General features: G+C 37.6%; 1 protein-coding gene across 2 annotated transcripts; it reads right to left on the bottom strand.

The window, feature by feature from the left end:
* Nucleotides 1-3,828: 3,828 nt before the first annotated feature.
* On the bottom strand, nucleotides 3,829-9,029 carry LOC137174340 (caspase activity and apoptosis inhibitor 1). 2 transcript variants are annotated; one of them, XM_067579566.1, is made up of 6 exons: nucleotides 8,854-9,029; nucleotides 5,956-6,150; nucleotides 4,979-5,063; nucleotides 4,836-4,884; nucleotides 4,658-4,725; nucleotides 3,829-4,535 (listed from the first exon to the last, which is right to left on the bottom strand). In XM_067579566.1, exons 1-6 carry the CDS (start codon nucleotides 8,956-8,958, stop codon nucleotides 4,042-4,044), a joined length of 996 nt encoding a protein of 331 aa, XP_067435667.1. In that variant the 5' UTR covers nucleotides 8,959-9,029; the 3' UTR covers nucleotides 3,829-4,041. The 2 variants fall into 2 exon arrangements, with proteins under 2 accessions (XP_067435667.1, XP_067435668.1); XM_067579567.1 differs by having other exon boundaries at nucleotides 5,956-6,147; nucleotides 8,854-9,027.
* Nucleotides 9,030-13,236: the final 4,207 nt, after the last annotated feature.

Here is a 13,236-nt window from a genome sequence, read left to right as displayed (position 1 = left end):
CTGTCTGAAACTTGAAGAAAATGAAATGTGTCCGATGAGTCATTGCTTGGGGAAATCAATTCATTTAGTCATACAGAGGTGCTAAGCTATTTATTGCCTGTCAGCATGAGCTGTTAGTTCAATTTAATTTCTTGCTGCAGAAAAGAACAGAGACGCCACAGAGGAAATTTGAAGAGAATCACTTTATTTATGCAAACAGGATGTGTTCTTTTAAAATTACATCTACGTTTTCAAATACCTTTTTGCCCCTATGGTTTTTCCCTGTGGCACCACAGTAACATCTAGAGGCTTGTATTAGACTGGCAAGTTACCTTTTTCACAAACATAGTAGCGTGTCAACTGCTACTTCTATCATACTTTCCAGTGGCCACAAAGGACAAAACACAGTGAAAACACAGACATTAAGCGCAATGCACCCCAAATACAGAATTACTGCAAACACTAAAAAACACATACAGGAGAGAAAATACAACAGAAAAGAGAAAATGGTCTCAAAATCTTCATATTGTAAATATCAATACCCAAACAAAAATAATGTGCAGCTACAGAAAAAAATAGGGAGTAGTGACAGACCTGTTTGTGACTGCAATAGCAAAGAAGGTGATGTTTTCCCAATGGTCAAGGTAATAAAGCTAATTGCACACTAGACAACAAAACTGTTGGGTTGATTAATACATTTTTTTGCTATTCTTTGTTTCTCACCACTGGCGGAACATTTTAAGTGTGCCCTAAAGGTGGTGCAAAGGGTCACCTACTGTAAATCAGAAGGTTTATCCTTTAAGCGGTGACCATTTTAGTGTCTTAATCTCAGCTAAAAGTTTCATTTTATCAGGATAGCAGATCTTTGTCAGCCTCAGTGTGCTTGTCAGGCTCAGGGTGCCCTTAGGTGAAACTGTGCTTTGAGCTTTTTCTAGCATTAATGTGCTAACATTCAACCACTGGAGTGTAATTCAAAACATTAAAGTTAGCATGTTAACATGAAAACATTTAGCATGTAATGTTTGGCATGTTAGCATATCAAGTACTCTCTCAATACGCTTACGTATAGTTGATGCTGATGAGAATTGGGTCATCAGTTGTTATGGTACTGTATCTTTAACTACAACCACTTGTTGGTGGCACTGGTTGAAAAGTCATTCATCCAGTGAGCACCATTCATGTCTGCACTGTATTTAACAGTAATCCTCTTAGTAACTAGCAAAATATTTTATTCTGGCTGGAAGTGTTGGACCAAAGATGAAGCCAAACTGACATCCCCATCCCTTAAGTCACGCAGCTAGAGTTGCCAAAAAGGGTTCATACAGTAGCTCCCCTCCCCCAAGTGTCTTTTTTGCTTCAAATTTCTACTACAATGTTTTTGATATTTGCAGCTTTGTGTGTTTTTCTGTTAATGTTTGTGCTTTTGCTTTTTGTATTTGTTTCAGTATTTACAGAAAGTCTTGACTTGGAGCTTGTTCCTCCCAATGTTTTCACTATTATATGTGTTTTGTCCTTGGGGGCCACTGTCACAGTTACCATGTCTACCAGTCACATGAAAATGACATTTCAGCTCCCCAACATTCAACACAGGAGTCTATATATACACAACAAAACTGAACAACAGAACTTGCAATGCAGTAAGAGTGATATTTATCATTTCATTAATTCAAATTGCAAGCCATGCTATAAAATGTTACATACTTCCTAGTCTCTCCTGGAAATTTGTCTTTACAGCACAGCAGTAGAAGTTTGATGGAGATATCTTACGATGGGGGGTTACAGGATTATAGAGAACTGGTATTTCATGACACCGATGAAGTACTCAACAGAGTATAAAGTCCACTGTGCCTAAAGCCAACATCCAACTCGCTACATCCTACAGTACAGTGTGTCGTATATAAAGTCTTCCAGAACATCAAGTACTAAAGTACCTGGTGTGAGCTTTAATAAAAGGCATATATTCATTGTTTCTGAATCTTAAAGCTTCAAGAGATTGTTATGCAGTACAAGTTGAATATAAAGTTGAGAGAAAAACCATCCCTAAATAGTTTTTGAGGACAACAGTAGTTTTTTTACATCTCTAATTAACATCGCATCCAAAGGCTAGGTCACAATGAGGGAAATGACAGGTGTAGCCATTAAGTAGCTAGATGAAGTAGTGAGCACAATAAGTTTTTTTGATAATCTTGTTTTTGACCTTCATAATAGCAAGTATCATATCTTAATATTTTAACACGGTTCATTGGGTAATTTGAATTCGAAAAGTACTCTCTCAACAAAACAGTATCGTCTTGCCTCCATCAATCCATTTTTCAGCCTACCCATTTTGAGGTTTGCTTAAAAAGCCATTTATCTGCTCACACCAAATCATAATTGGCATTCTAATAGCAGTCAAATTACACCGATAAATACTCACCAGTCAAAGACCGCCAGCACTCAGAATCTTTGTATCCCTTTTTTTTTTTACTAAAGTGGACATTTTCCTCTTGAGATCATCAATGAGTACAAAGATACCTGCACATAAATGCACAGAGAATGACGCATTTAACCCTCCCACCCTCATTCCTCCCATGAAATAACCCTTTTAAATGCAAATACCCAAGAGGCAACTGGCGTCTTATCGTACTTTTCATTGTCTCCTTTGAGGTTGTGGGATAGAGAGCTGTTTTGCTCTGCATCTGCATGTAATTGCACACACACCGCAACCTTACAATTTATACCGGAACAAAGCAGTAAATTATAGTAAAAAAAAAAAAAAAAAAAAAAATTACAGTATTATGCAAGAGGATGCTATTAATTCTAGTCACTATAGAAGTACAGGAAGCAAAGATAAATTTTGAAGTTACTCAGGTAGAGAAAACTGGCAGGTTATTTATACTGATATATAGGTGAGGACAGTTGGTCTAATTATTTCAATGTATTTCTTTTTGGGAGTTTTCTGCATTTTATCTGTAAGGCAATGGGAAAGATTTCTTTTTGTTCCTTTACACTGGTGTCAGAAACCAGATTAAATATTGGGATGGTGCAACTGTGAAAGTGATAGCAGTACATAGTGCAACTAATACTATGCATTAGGATTGCAACTAACAATTATCATTATGTATCATTATTGACTAATATGACGGTATTTTCTTGATGAATCGATTCATAGTTTGGTCTATAAAACACTAGAGAACAGTAAAAAAAAATGTACATCACAGTATCCCAGAGAACAAAGGTGGCGTCTTCAAATACCTTTTTTTTGTCTGATAAACAGTCCAAAACCCTCAAAATATTCAATTTACTATAATATAAGAAAGAAAAGCAATTAATTCTCACATTCGAGAACCAGGAAGCATAAAATGTTTGGTGTTTGTGCTTGAAAAATTAGTTAAATGATTATTCAATTATCAAAATGGTTGATTCTTTTTCTTTTGATTGACTAATTGTTGTAGCTCTACTATGCATCGGACAAATTCACATGTGCCGACTGAAGAAATGCTACAAGTGTCTCTAAATGACAGTACAACACTGCTGCCACCTACTTTGGCTTGTAAATCTTTGCCTGTAGACACAATATTGTCTGCAGCGAGCTGTAACACTGACTGGGAGAACCTCTACCATCGCAGAACCAATTTTTGCCCTAACCCCATTACTAAATTACATCACTGGATACAAAACTTGACTTTCATGCTGATCATGACCATTTTGACTGTAATGCGAACAAATAAAGCATCTCTTGCTCTCCCCTTCTCAGATTACACGTGTTACCATGGATATATTATGGCAGAGTAACACTGCCATCTAGTGACCAGAGAATAAAATACATGTGCAATGACCATTATGTACATCCATGCCAGAAGACATGCATTCAGTTGATGTAAGGCAGGCCTTGATTTGTTTAATTTAGCAGTAAATATTTACAACATTCCAATATGGAGTAATAACACAATATGTTCTGAACGGTACATTCAGAGAACAATAAATCAGGGTTTATATGATTCAACCACAACTTTCATCTGTAATCTGAATTATATATAGTGGATAGAACCCATTAAAAAATACAAAAATAATGAAAACATGTTAAACGTTTTTTGTAGCTTGTGTTTTTTTCCCATCACTTGCTTTCATCAGAGCCTTGATGGCCCTGGCCCTCATTTCCAACTCCAGAAGCTCCAGTTGCTGGATTGACGGCTGACACGCTGCCGGTGCACAACTTGAAACAGGTCCGCCTTGATCGGGTGAACTGACGGCTGCAGACAGCAGCGGTGTGCTCTGTTCTTTTGCTTCCTCTCTGCTTGAAGTGGAGGAAAATGCTAAAATCTCACTGACACTTTTGTCTATGTCACTTTGGATGTCTTTCTTTGCTTCTGTTGGTTTAGAGTCTGTGGGAGGCTCTGGATTTGTTGGGTCGGGGTGTACAGCTGGGTCTGTTCTTTCCCTGCTGTTGTCCCCTACTTTTACTGCCCCGACCTCAGCTTTGACAGCCTGCTCCTCTTTGGGTCCCTCTATGTCACTATCGTAAGTGTCTGCGTTTATGCTTAGAACGTCACTCTCCTCGCCTGAACCACCAGCCTCTGTGAAGAAAATTACACAGACATTTAAAATGTAAAACGTTTCTTTTATAGCTTTTTCTGTCTTTGAAGACTTTGATTGAATGCCTGGGGGATGTTCTTTCTGCGCATTACATATTAATTACCTTGCTTTGGGTCCTCGGTTTTTGCAGTTTCTTTGAGGCAAGATGTAGAGTCCACATTATTGTCTTGCCTTGATTGGGGGGAAAAAATGAAATAAACACATAAAAGTATGAGAAAAGAAAAGAACACACTCTACTTCACTCTGAAATTGTACCCTGAATGAGCAAACTGTTCACTCACTGGCTTTCTGAGGTGTTTTCATCGCAATTTCCAGATGGCAGTTCTTCCCCTAGACACAATAAACAACAGTTTGAACTGATACTGACACTCGATTGTTTGAGCACACACACAGTCGAAATAGCAGGTGTGAAAATAAGTCTTACCTGCCAGGATATGCTTAATATTTTTCTCTGAGATCTGCTCCAGTTGCTCCCAACACAGCTTTCTGATTTCCTCTAAACAACAGTCCTGTAAAGAAAAATGTGATTAAAAAGTAAAGGTGGAGGACATTTCTTTGACAACAAGTTGCTTTAGTTTCACTCAAGCAAACAGCAGCAATCTCTTTATCTGTAATCTGTATCAAAAATCACTTTTATTCACTTTTACTAGCTGACAAAACTTTGGATTTGCTTTTTAATTTTACTGTACATAACAGACTTAGCCATTTCTAAAAAAAAGAATCCTAACAGCAATTAAAACCACAAAATGTAAAATAAGACTAACAGTAGCTACAGTATATCCTAACTAGCCGTAAGCAGAGTTTTAAAAAAGTACAGTGTTGTGGAAAAGTAAAATTTGGATAGGGTGATTTTCAAATCAATTGCACCAAAATGAAAAACAGCATGATAAGATGAAGTGCACCATGTTACTGTGAATGGCAACAAAAAGATGGAACAAACCTTTTCATGATATGATCACTATTGCTCAAGTTGTTGGTGCTTTTTCAGCAAATGCTGGTGCTGTTGGAATATAACCAACAGTGCAAAATAGGGCCATGGTCATATGTCTTCCAACATGTTATTTTAGAAGACAACACTTGCCAAAGCTGAAAATAAGGTCCATAAAACCAAAAAGTACCGGGTGAATATCCAAAGCTTGATTTCAATGGTCGTGAAACGAAAAAAGCCAACTTGTTCCCTTTAGTGGACAAATGCTCTTAAATCACTTGTTTTTACATAAAAGAAATTTTATGAATGGAAAAAAATTGTGTTTAAGACAAGTGTGACATCTTTTATACCACTCTGAGGTAATGTTATTCAAAACTGATATTTACATACAACCTGTCTTATTTTCTTTCATACTATGAAGCTGAGTTCACAGCTACTGTATATAACACTAAGTCCACATGCTTAAATGTCACCTTGAGTTCATCAGGCAGCATCTTCCTCAGCTTCCTCTCCCCCAGCACACGGAAACACTGCTCCAGCATCTCCCTCTTGTCAGTGACATAAGCAGTGATGGGCTGGAATGGCAGGCTGAGGTCCAGTCCCCCTTCCTCAATGTCACTGCCAATCCTGTCCAGCTCTGGGTCAGCGAGCTCATCCTTGGACTCCTGCTTTAGGAAACCAAAATGTTACTCAGATACAGTGTCGGGAGGGCTTGAAAAGTGTTAATATACTAATCAATGTAATGGCTTTACAGGTTTTGAACTCTGTTGGCATTAAGCTTGGACTTCAAAGATTCTGCAGTTTGTTGATGTATATGTAGACTTGTGTTCTATGTCAAAAAACTTTTACATCTTTGTGTTTATTTAAAGGGCTCACATGGTATTGTAATAGGCCTTAAGTTGTGTTAAAACTCTTATGCAGCAAGTGTTGTGAGAATAAAGGCAAAATTATCATCAACATTGCTGCAACCTATACAGAGAAAATTATCTGAACTTTTGAACAAATACAGTGTTTTTAAAAGAGATTTAAAATCAAATCAATGTACACAAAAAGTGATTACCCAAGCAATTTTATTGTTTTGTGTGCTCAAATTCCACAATGTAACAAAAATACACAGAATATGTATTCCAAATTTAATGTAATGGAAAATAGTCTCAGTCCTGGTTGAAAAACACACAAATACTCAGTCACCAATTTATTAGTTATGCCCACATTACGTTAAACTGATAACTGATCGGTGTCTCTAATATTTAGTCTACTCTCAATAATATAAATGGAGGGTACTAAATTTAGAAACCTCTCAGTATGAGGCAATGCAATTAAATAGCATTGTTCCATTATACATTCATGAAGGTAGGATTTCTTGTGGGGCTGTTTTTTTTTTTTTACTGGACTGCATTAGTTTTAGCTAGATGTACCAAGTGTAAATGAATTTAAATTAGCTTTCATTCAGACTTTGCAGCAAAAGACATTTTTGAAAAGAAGAGTTGTCAATTGATTGTAATTTCATGATACCATTAATGCACAAAGCTAAACATTAAAAAAACAAACAAAAAACAGCCAACTTAATGTAAATGACAACTGGACCAAAGCCTGCATTTAGACACAGCCACATTATCTGTGCTACAGTAAATATCACTTCAGTAATAATATTTAATATTACACCCTTTTGGATAACAAAAGACAAAGCTGGAGTCTGTTTGTTTTCTGTGCAGTGGCATAGCGGGGGACACAAATAGGAAATAAAACTGTATAGACGGGAAAAACCAACATAAAGAGTCTTAGTAAGGTGTTGGGCCACCATGTGCTTCAACAACAGCTTCACTGTGCCTTGGCATTGATTCTACACTCTACTCTGAACTCTACTGGAGGGATAAACACTATTCTTCCAAAAGATATTCCCTCCATTTGGTGTTTTGTTCCCTCTAAGGGGACAAGTGGACCCAAACCATGTCAGCAAAATGCCCCCCACAGCATAACAGAGCCACCAGATCCCCTCACTATAGGGGACAAGCTTTCAGGCCTGCACTGTTCTCTTGGTGAACGCCACACATGAACTCGCTCACTTGTCGAGAATATGGTGATGGATGACTCGTCTGACCATACCACTTTTTTTCCATATCTCTGTAGACCAGTGTCTATGGTTTTTGTACCACTGAACTCTAAGATGTGCATTCATCTTTGTAATGAGGGGTTCATACACTGCAACCCTACTATAATATCCCTCTCTACGTACTTGTCGACAGCCTGTTCTTGCTGACATCGTTTGATCACATCCTGCATTGACATTCTCAGTCACCTGAGGAAGAGTTGCTCTTTCTGTTTTTCTTCACCAAATGTGCGCTGTCGACCACAATTTCCAAACCTATTTACTGATGTCTTTCTCATAGATCTAAATGCAGATGTCACTTTAGTCATTGTTCCTATTGAAATACCAATCTGTCGACCAACGTCACTTAGATCTTTTCCTGTTGCCATCTTGATACAAAATCAGAATCATCTGGGCCTGCTCAGCTTTTTTTATACATGTCACAGATTATGATTGAATGTTAATTGTGTATTTGTACCATGCAGTGCACCTATGTGGAAGCATCTGCATTCATTATATTTCTCTACTAATTCATTCAGGTTTTTCCTTTAGTTTGTTGTCACTCGTCTGTATATAATAGAAAAATAAACAGGCACACTGGTACAGCAAATTTTAGTATTAAAACGTTGAAACGTCAGCGTTCCGGTTTAACAAGTGACTGTGTTGACTGGTGACTCATGTGCATTTCCTCCTAAAAGCCTTCAACTTTACTTAAATCAATTTTAAACACATACTCATCTGTGTTTATTATCTACGCTAACCATTTACGTCAGATAAATTGCGTGCAGCAAGAATCATTCACCTCTCGTAACGTTTCCCATAATATGGGAAACAAAACGTAGCCTATCTTGGGATTTTATACAGTTAACTTACCCTCATTCGGAAAGTGGCTCATATTCAACCAATTAACCTGTATTATAGTGTTAAACTCCTCATAAGACGCTAGATACTCTGCTAATCTATGTTTTTCCACTTATAAAAGTAACTTTAAGGTGAACGCCTCTTGTTGTAAGATAAGTCGAAGCCGAAAGTCACAAGTTAGCACGGTTACTCGTGAAACCAAAGCACCGGTGCTACAAACGAGTGAATGAACAGCAACAACCAAAAGCTAAAACGTCCCTCAAGACCAATTTATCGTCATAGCTTGTTTACCGTTAAGCAATAATATCCAAAGTCATTGTTTGGAGAATTCAACTTCTGAGTTTATAATATTACTACAGCTGCTACAGCAGATAAACTGTTAAACAAAAGACGAGCTCGACACCACTTTTGTTTGTCTCACCTCCAAGTTGGATTCGGTGCTTCTGCGTTTACTAGTGTCGTGCCGTTCTTCAGATTGTGAGTGTTTCCTTTTCTTTTCAGTGCCACTTGGCTTCTTTTTAAGCATTTTAAGCTAAGTTAGTTGTTCACTCGTCAGCACACTTACTAAATATGAGCGTCGCAGGAAATATGTGTCTTTAGTAGGCGACAAATTCTTCTTCTAATGGATTTTCGGCAGGCCGTATGCTGCAAGGTGTAATGCTGCCCCCCACCGTCAGTAATATGCTGCAGGCCACTGGTGTTCATAACTAAATTTCAGATTGAACTTTTGAGAAAAAAGAAAAAAAAAAGAGGTCCATATCACTGCCCCCTGTGTGTGTGTGTGTGTGTTTGTGTGTGTGTGTGTGTGTGTGTGTGTGTGTGTGTGTGTGTGTGTGTGTGTGTGTGTGTGTGTGTGTGTGTTTGATTTGGTGTTCATTTTTGGTTGTTGTATTTCTGTATAATTTAAACTTGTTGATCAATTACTTTCATGCTGCTGTTAAGCACATTGAACTGCCATTGTGTATGAAAGATTCTATACAAATAAAATTGACTTGACTTGATTAAATCAAATAAAGAAACGAAATAACATTACATTAGATTAAATAAAATAAAATAATTTAATCTTAATTAATTGCATTAAGTTACATTAATTATATCAAATTAACTGAATTTGAAATTAATTAATTGGTAAATTAAATTGATTAGGGGTGTGTGTAGTAACTTTTGGACTTTTTGCACTGTGTTTTAGCACTAAAAGTAGTTCCAAAGTCTGAGAGAAGTTAGAGGTCCAGAGGGACTCCTGAGTCCTGCTCACAAGGTGCAGGTAACCTCCCTGCATCAGGATTTTGGAAAAATTTCAACAATAATGAACTTTGTAATGTATATTTTGATGGCAGGTGAGTTAATAAGGATCCAATCAGTGTACCAAAATATTAAAACAACACAATAACACCAGAGATAATGATTTACTTGGACACTGGAAAAATGCAGTTTGGAGCACCGATGAACTTGAAATACAACCGCTGTCTGTCAGAATTATTCATCAAACCAAAAATGCATGCTCAAGGCAACATTTCGTTTGTCATTAAATAATCACTAACTACAATAAATGAATAAATAAAGCTGATTTCATGGTCATTGCCAGCACCATTTGGGAGGACTCTGCTACTTTGTGAATGCAGCCCCTGGTCTAATATTGTCTGGATGGAGAAACATCACTAAAATTACCCTTTTTTGTTGTTGTTGCTGGTTTTGTTCTTTGTTCTTTTTTTCTTTTTTTGAAGCCTATCTTCTGCCTCATATGCAAGACATCTTTTAAAATTAAGCCTTGCAGGTGTAAACTATAAGCATATTAAAGCATTATAGGTGAATGTAGCCTGAAAGTTCTTACATTCAATCTACCAACCCTCTGTCCATCCAGGCACAGCCACAGAGACTGTCAGTCTGATGCTATATAATACTCTGTGAATCTTATAACTGCACAACTGCCTGACTGAACCGTTCCCTCATATTGAGAGGTGCAGTTCCTGTGACCTCTCAAGCTGATGATGGAAGTGCAAATACATTCAAACCGTAACCCATCATCATTTTACACTTCAAAAGCTTGCTCGGATTACTAGTGACAGTCAATCACAAGTCCTCTTCTTGTATTTCACACGTTCTTGCCATCTCCGTGTTTGCATCTGCCTCGCCATTTCATCAAATGCTGTGTATCAGATTCATTACCGCAAAACCTTCAAACCTACTGCTGCAGCTCATCATTTTTTTCCTTCATATTTTAAATCAGACTGCACCATCCACACTGGAAATGTATGTTTGTTTCAAAGGAGTTTGCAAAGGAATTCTGGGTAGCATAATTACAACACATACCTGTAGATAATTCATGTTTGTAGATGTTACACTAGTAATGAGGACATTTGAAAATATGTTTTAACAGTGAAATAAGACACCAAGACTGTTCTCAAAATCAAATGATATCCTCCGACATAAACACAAAACATGATACCTAAGACTGAAGACACATCAAAAACAGAGGCCTGACGGGTATATTTTTTCAATGCACATTCAGTCTTTCAGCCTATGAGATTTATATATCACATATTCATACAATTCATTATTATTTTGCAGGGCTTTTTGTAGAAAGCGACATAATCTTAAGATCCCCCACAAAAGTTCATGAACTTAACTTTAAGGACAAGCTCACATTAACTTTAAATGATCTCCCGTCTGGAGCAGAATTACATCTAATCTCACCAATAAACAGCTCTGCTGCTCTCTTCAGCATGTCCTATTACCACCCAGGTAGCCATGCATTTTCTTTAGCCGGAGCGAGACACAGGTTTCAAGGTGGTGACGACACAAGCAAGCTGTAAATAACACTAATTGGCTTCCCCGCCTCTGCCTGAAATAAGGCGGGAGCCAATACAATGACTGCCCGGGCGCCATGGTGACAGCTGTCTCCACATAATGCAGGTTGTTATCCTGATGCCATCCACCAAATTATGCAGTGGATATGGTGGGAGGCGCACATCGATCACAATCACGTCACTGTGTGTTTTCTTTGCAACATCTGCTCCCATGTGTCTGGATATCACCTCGTTAAAAGGGCAATGATGGAGCTGGCGCTGTTGAAGGGGACATTGAAATTGGGAGCCATGAAAAGGATCAGAAAAGCAACCACACTGTGGATGTTTTTCTGTGCATGTGTGTAATTTCTGAGACCGTACAATTCTGCTCATAATAGCACATTATTGCATTCTTACATTAGAGGATACTCATAGAAATATATGTTTTATCATTCTCGCTTTGTCTTCAAAAGAGCAAGAGTTTCTGTTGTTCCACATCAAGGTTTTGTTGCCAATGAGGATATTTTTCTAATCAAGAGATGTATAGCAGAGTTAAAAGCTTTTTTTGTTGGTATTTTTCTCATTTGTGTACAGTAGTTGCATCATGCATGTAAAATGATGAATCCCAGAAAGTGAAGTTTCAATTAGTGAAAGTGAGATTAAAAAGCTAGAGGAGCTTGTGAGAATGTCTCACCTCAAATGAAACAAAGAACAAAAAGCAAGAATATAAGTGGATGGCAAAACACTGAATGAAAACAAACTGAATGAAGAGAAAATGGTATAAAATAACAATATGAAATAATTTCAATTCAATCTGATGCATGAAAAGCAGTGAAATTGAAGGTTACACTCTACTGTAGTGTATGTGTCTATGTATGTAGTTGTGTGGGGGAATTCACAAATTATAGGTGACCAGGCTTTATTTAAGGTAAAATTGGCCAAATAGTAATACAAAGATGGAATTATGCATATTGTTTGGTATGGTGGGTATAACACATGATAGTAGACTATTCATTCCATGACATTTCAGAATAGCTTTTCCCTATACACAGGCAGATGGCTGCCCACTCATACTGCTGGAGGTTTCTTCCTGTTAAAGGGGAGTTTTTCCTTGACGCTGTCGTCAAGTCTCTGTAAATCAAAGAGTACAGTCTAGACCTGCTCTATGTGAAAAGTGCCCTGCTGTGATTTGGCGCTATATAAATAAAATTGACCTGACTTGACTCATTCAACCAAAACAAATCAATACGGGGTGCATTTTCATAGAGAAATGGATAAAATTAGTAATATTGGTCGTCGGCCGAAAAATGGGTCAAACGAGTAAGGGCCGGGGGTTACCCGAAAAATGGCCGAAAAAGGGTGAAAATAAAAACAGCATCAGATCTTCCCGAAAACGTGATAAAATGAATACGGGGTGTGTTTTCATAGAAAAATGGAAAAAATTTGTAATATTGGTAATCAGCCGAAAAATGGGTAAAACGAGTAAGGAACGGGGGTTACCCGAAAAATGGCCGAAAAAGGGTGAAAATAAAAACAGCATCAGATCTTCTCGAAAACGTGATAAAATGAATACGGGGTGCATTTTCATAGAGAAATTGATAAAATTAGTAATATTGGTCATCGGCCGAAAAATGGGTAAAACGAGTGAGAGCCGGGGGTTACCGGAAAAATGGCAGAAATACGATAAAAATGAAAATGGCGTAGGATCTTCCCGAAAACATGATAAAATGAATACGGGGTGGGTGTTTATGAAGAAATCGGTAGAATTAGTAAGACTGGTAGTTAGTCGAAAAATGGGTAAAACTAGTAAGGGCCGGGGGTTATCCGAAAAATGGATAAAACGAGTAAGGGCCGGGGGTTACCCGAAAAATGGCCGAAAAAGGGTGAAAATTAAAACAGCATCGGATCTTCCAAAAAATGTGATAAAATGAATACGTGGTGCGTTTTCATAGAGAAATGGATAAAATTAGTAATATTGGTCATCGGCCGAAAAATGGGTAAAACGAGTAAGGGACGGA

This window comes from Thunnus thynnus, chromosome 22 (assembly GCF_963924715.1).
Source record: "Thunnus thynnus chromosome 22, fThuThy2.1, whole genome shotgun sequence".
Taxonomy (NCBI): Eukaryota; Metazoa; Chordata; class Actinopteri; order Scombriformes; family Scombridae; genus Thunnus; species Thunnus thynnus.
The sequence above is the reverse complement of the archived record's forward strand: the minus strand, read 5'-3'. Positions and strand labels throughout refer to the sequence as shown.

What these genes read in the sequence shown, in the direction of transcription:
- LOC137174340 (XM_067579566.1), bottom strand. Translation starts at nt 8,958, where the DNA reads ATGCTTAAAAAGAAGCCAAGTGGCACTGAAAAGAAAAGGAAACACTCA. An exon ending in TATTAAGCATATCCTGGCAG is followed by an intron (nt 4,885 to 4,978) that starts GTAAGACTTATT and finishes TATTGTGTCTAG; the next exon opens with GGGAAGAACTGCCATCTGGA. An exon ending in GAAAACACCTCAGAAAGCCA is followed by an intron (nt 4,726 to 4,835) that starts GTGAGTGAACAG and finishes CCCCCAATCAAG; the next exon opens with GCAAGACAATAATGTGGACT.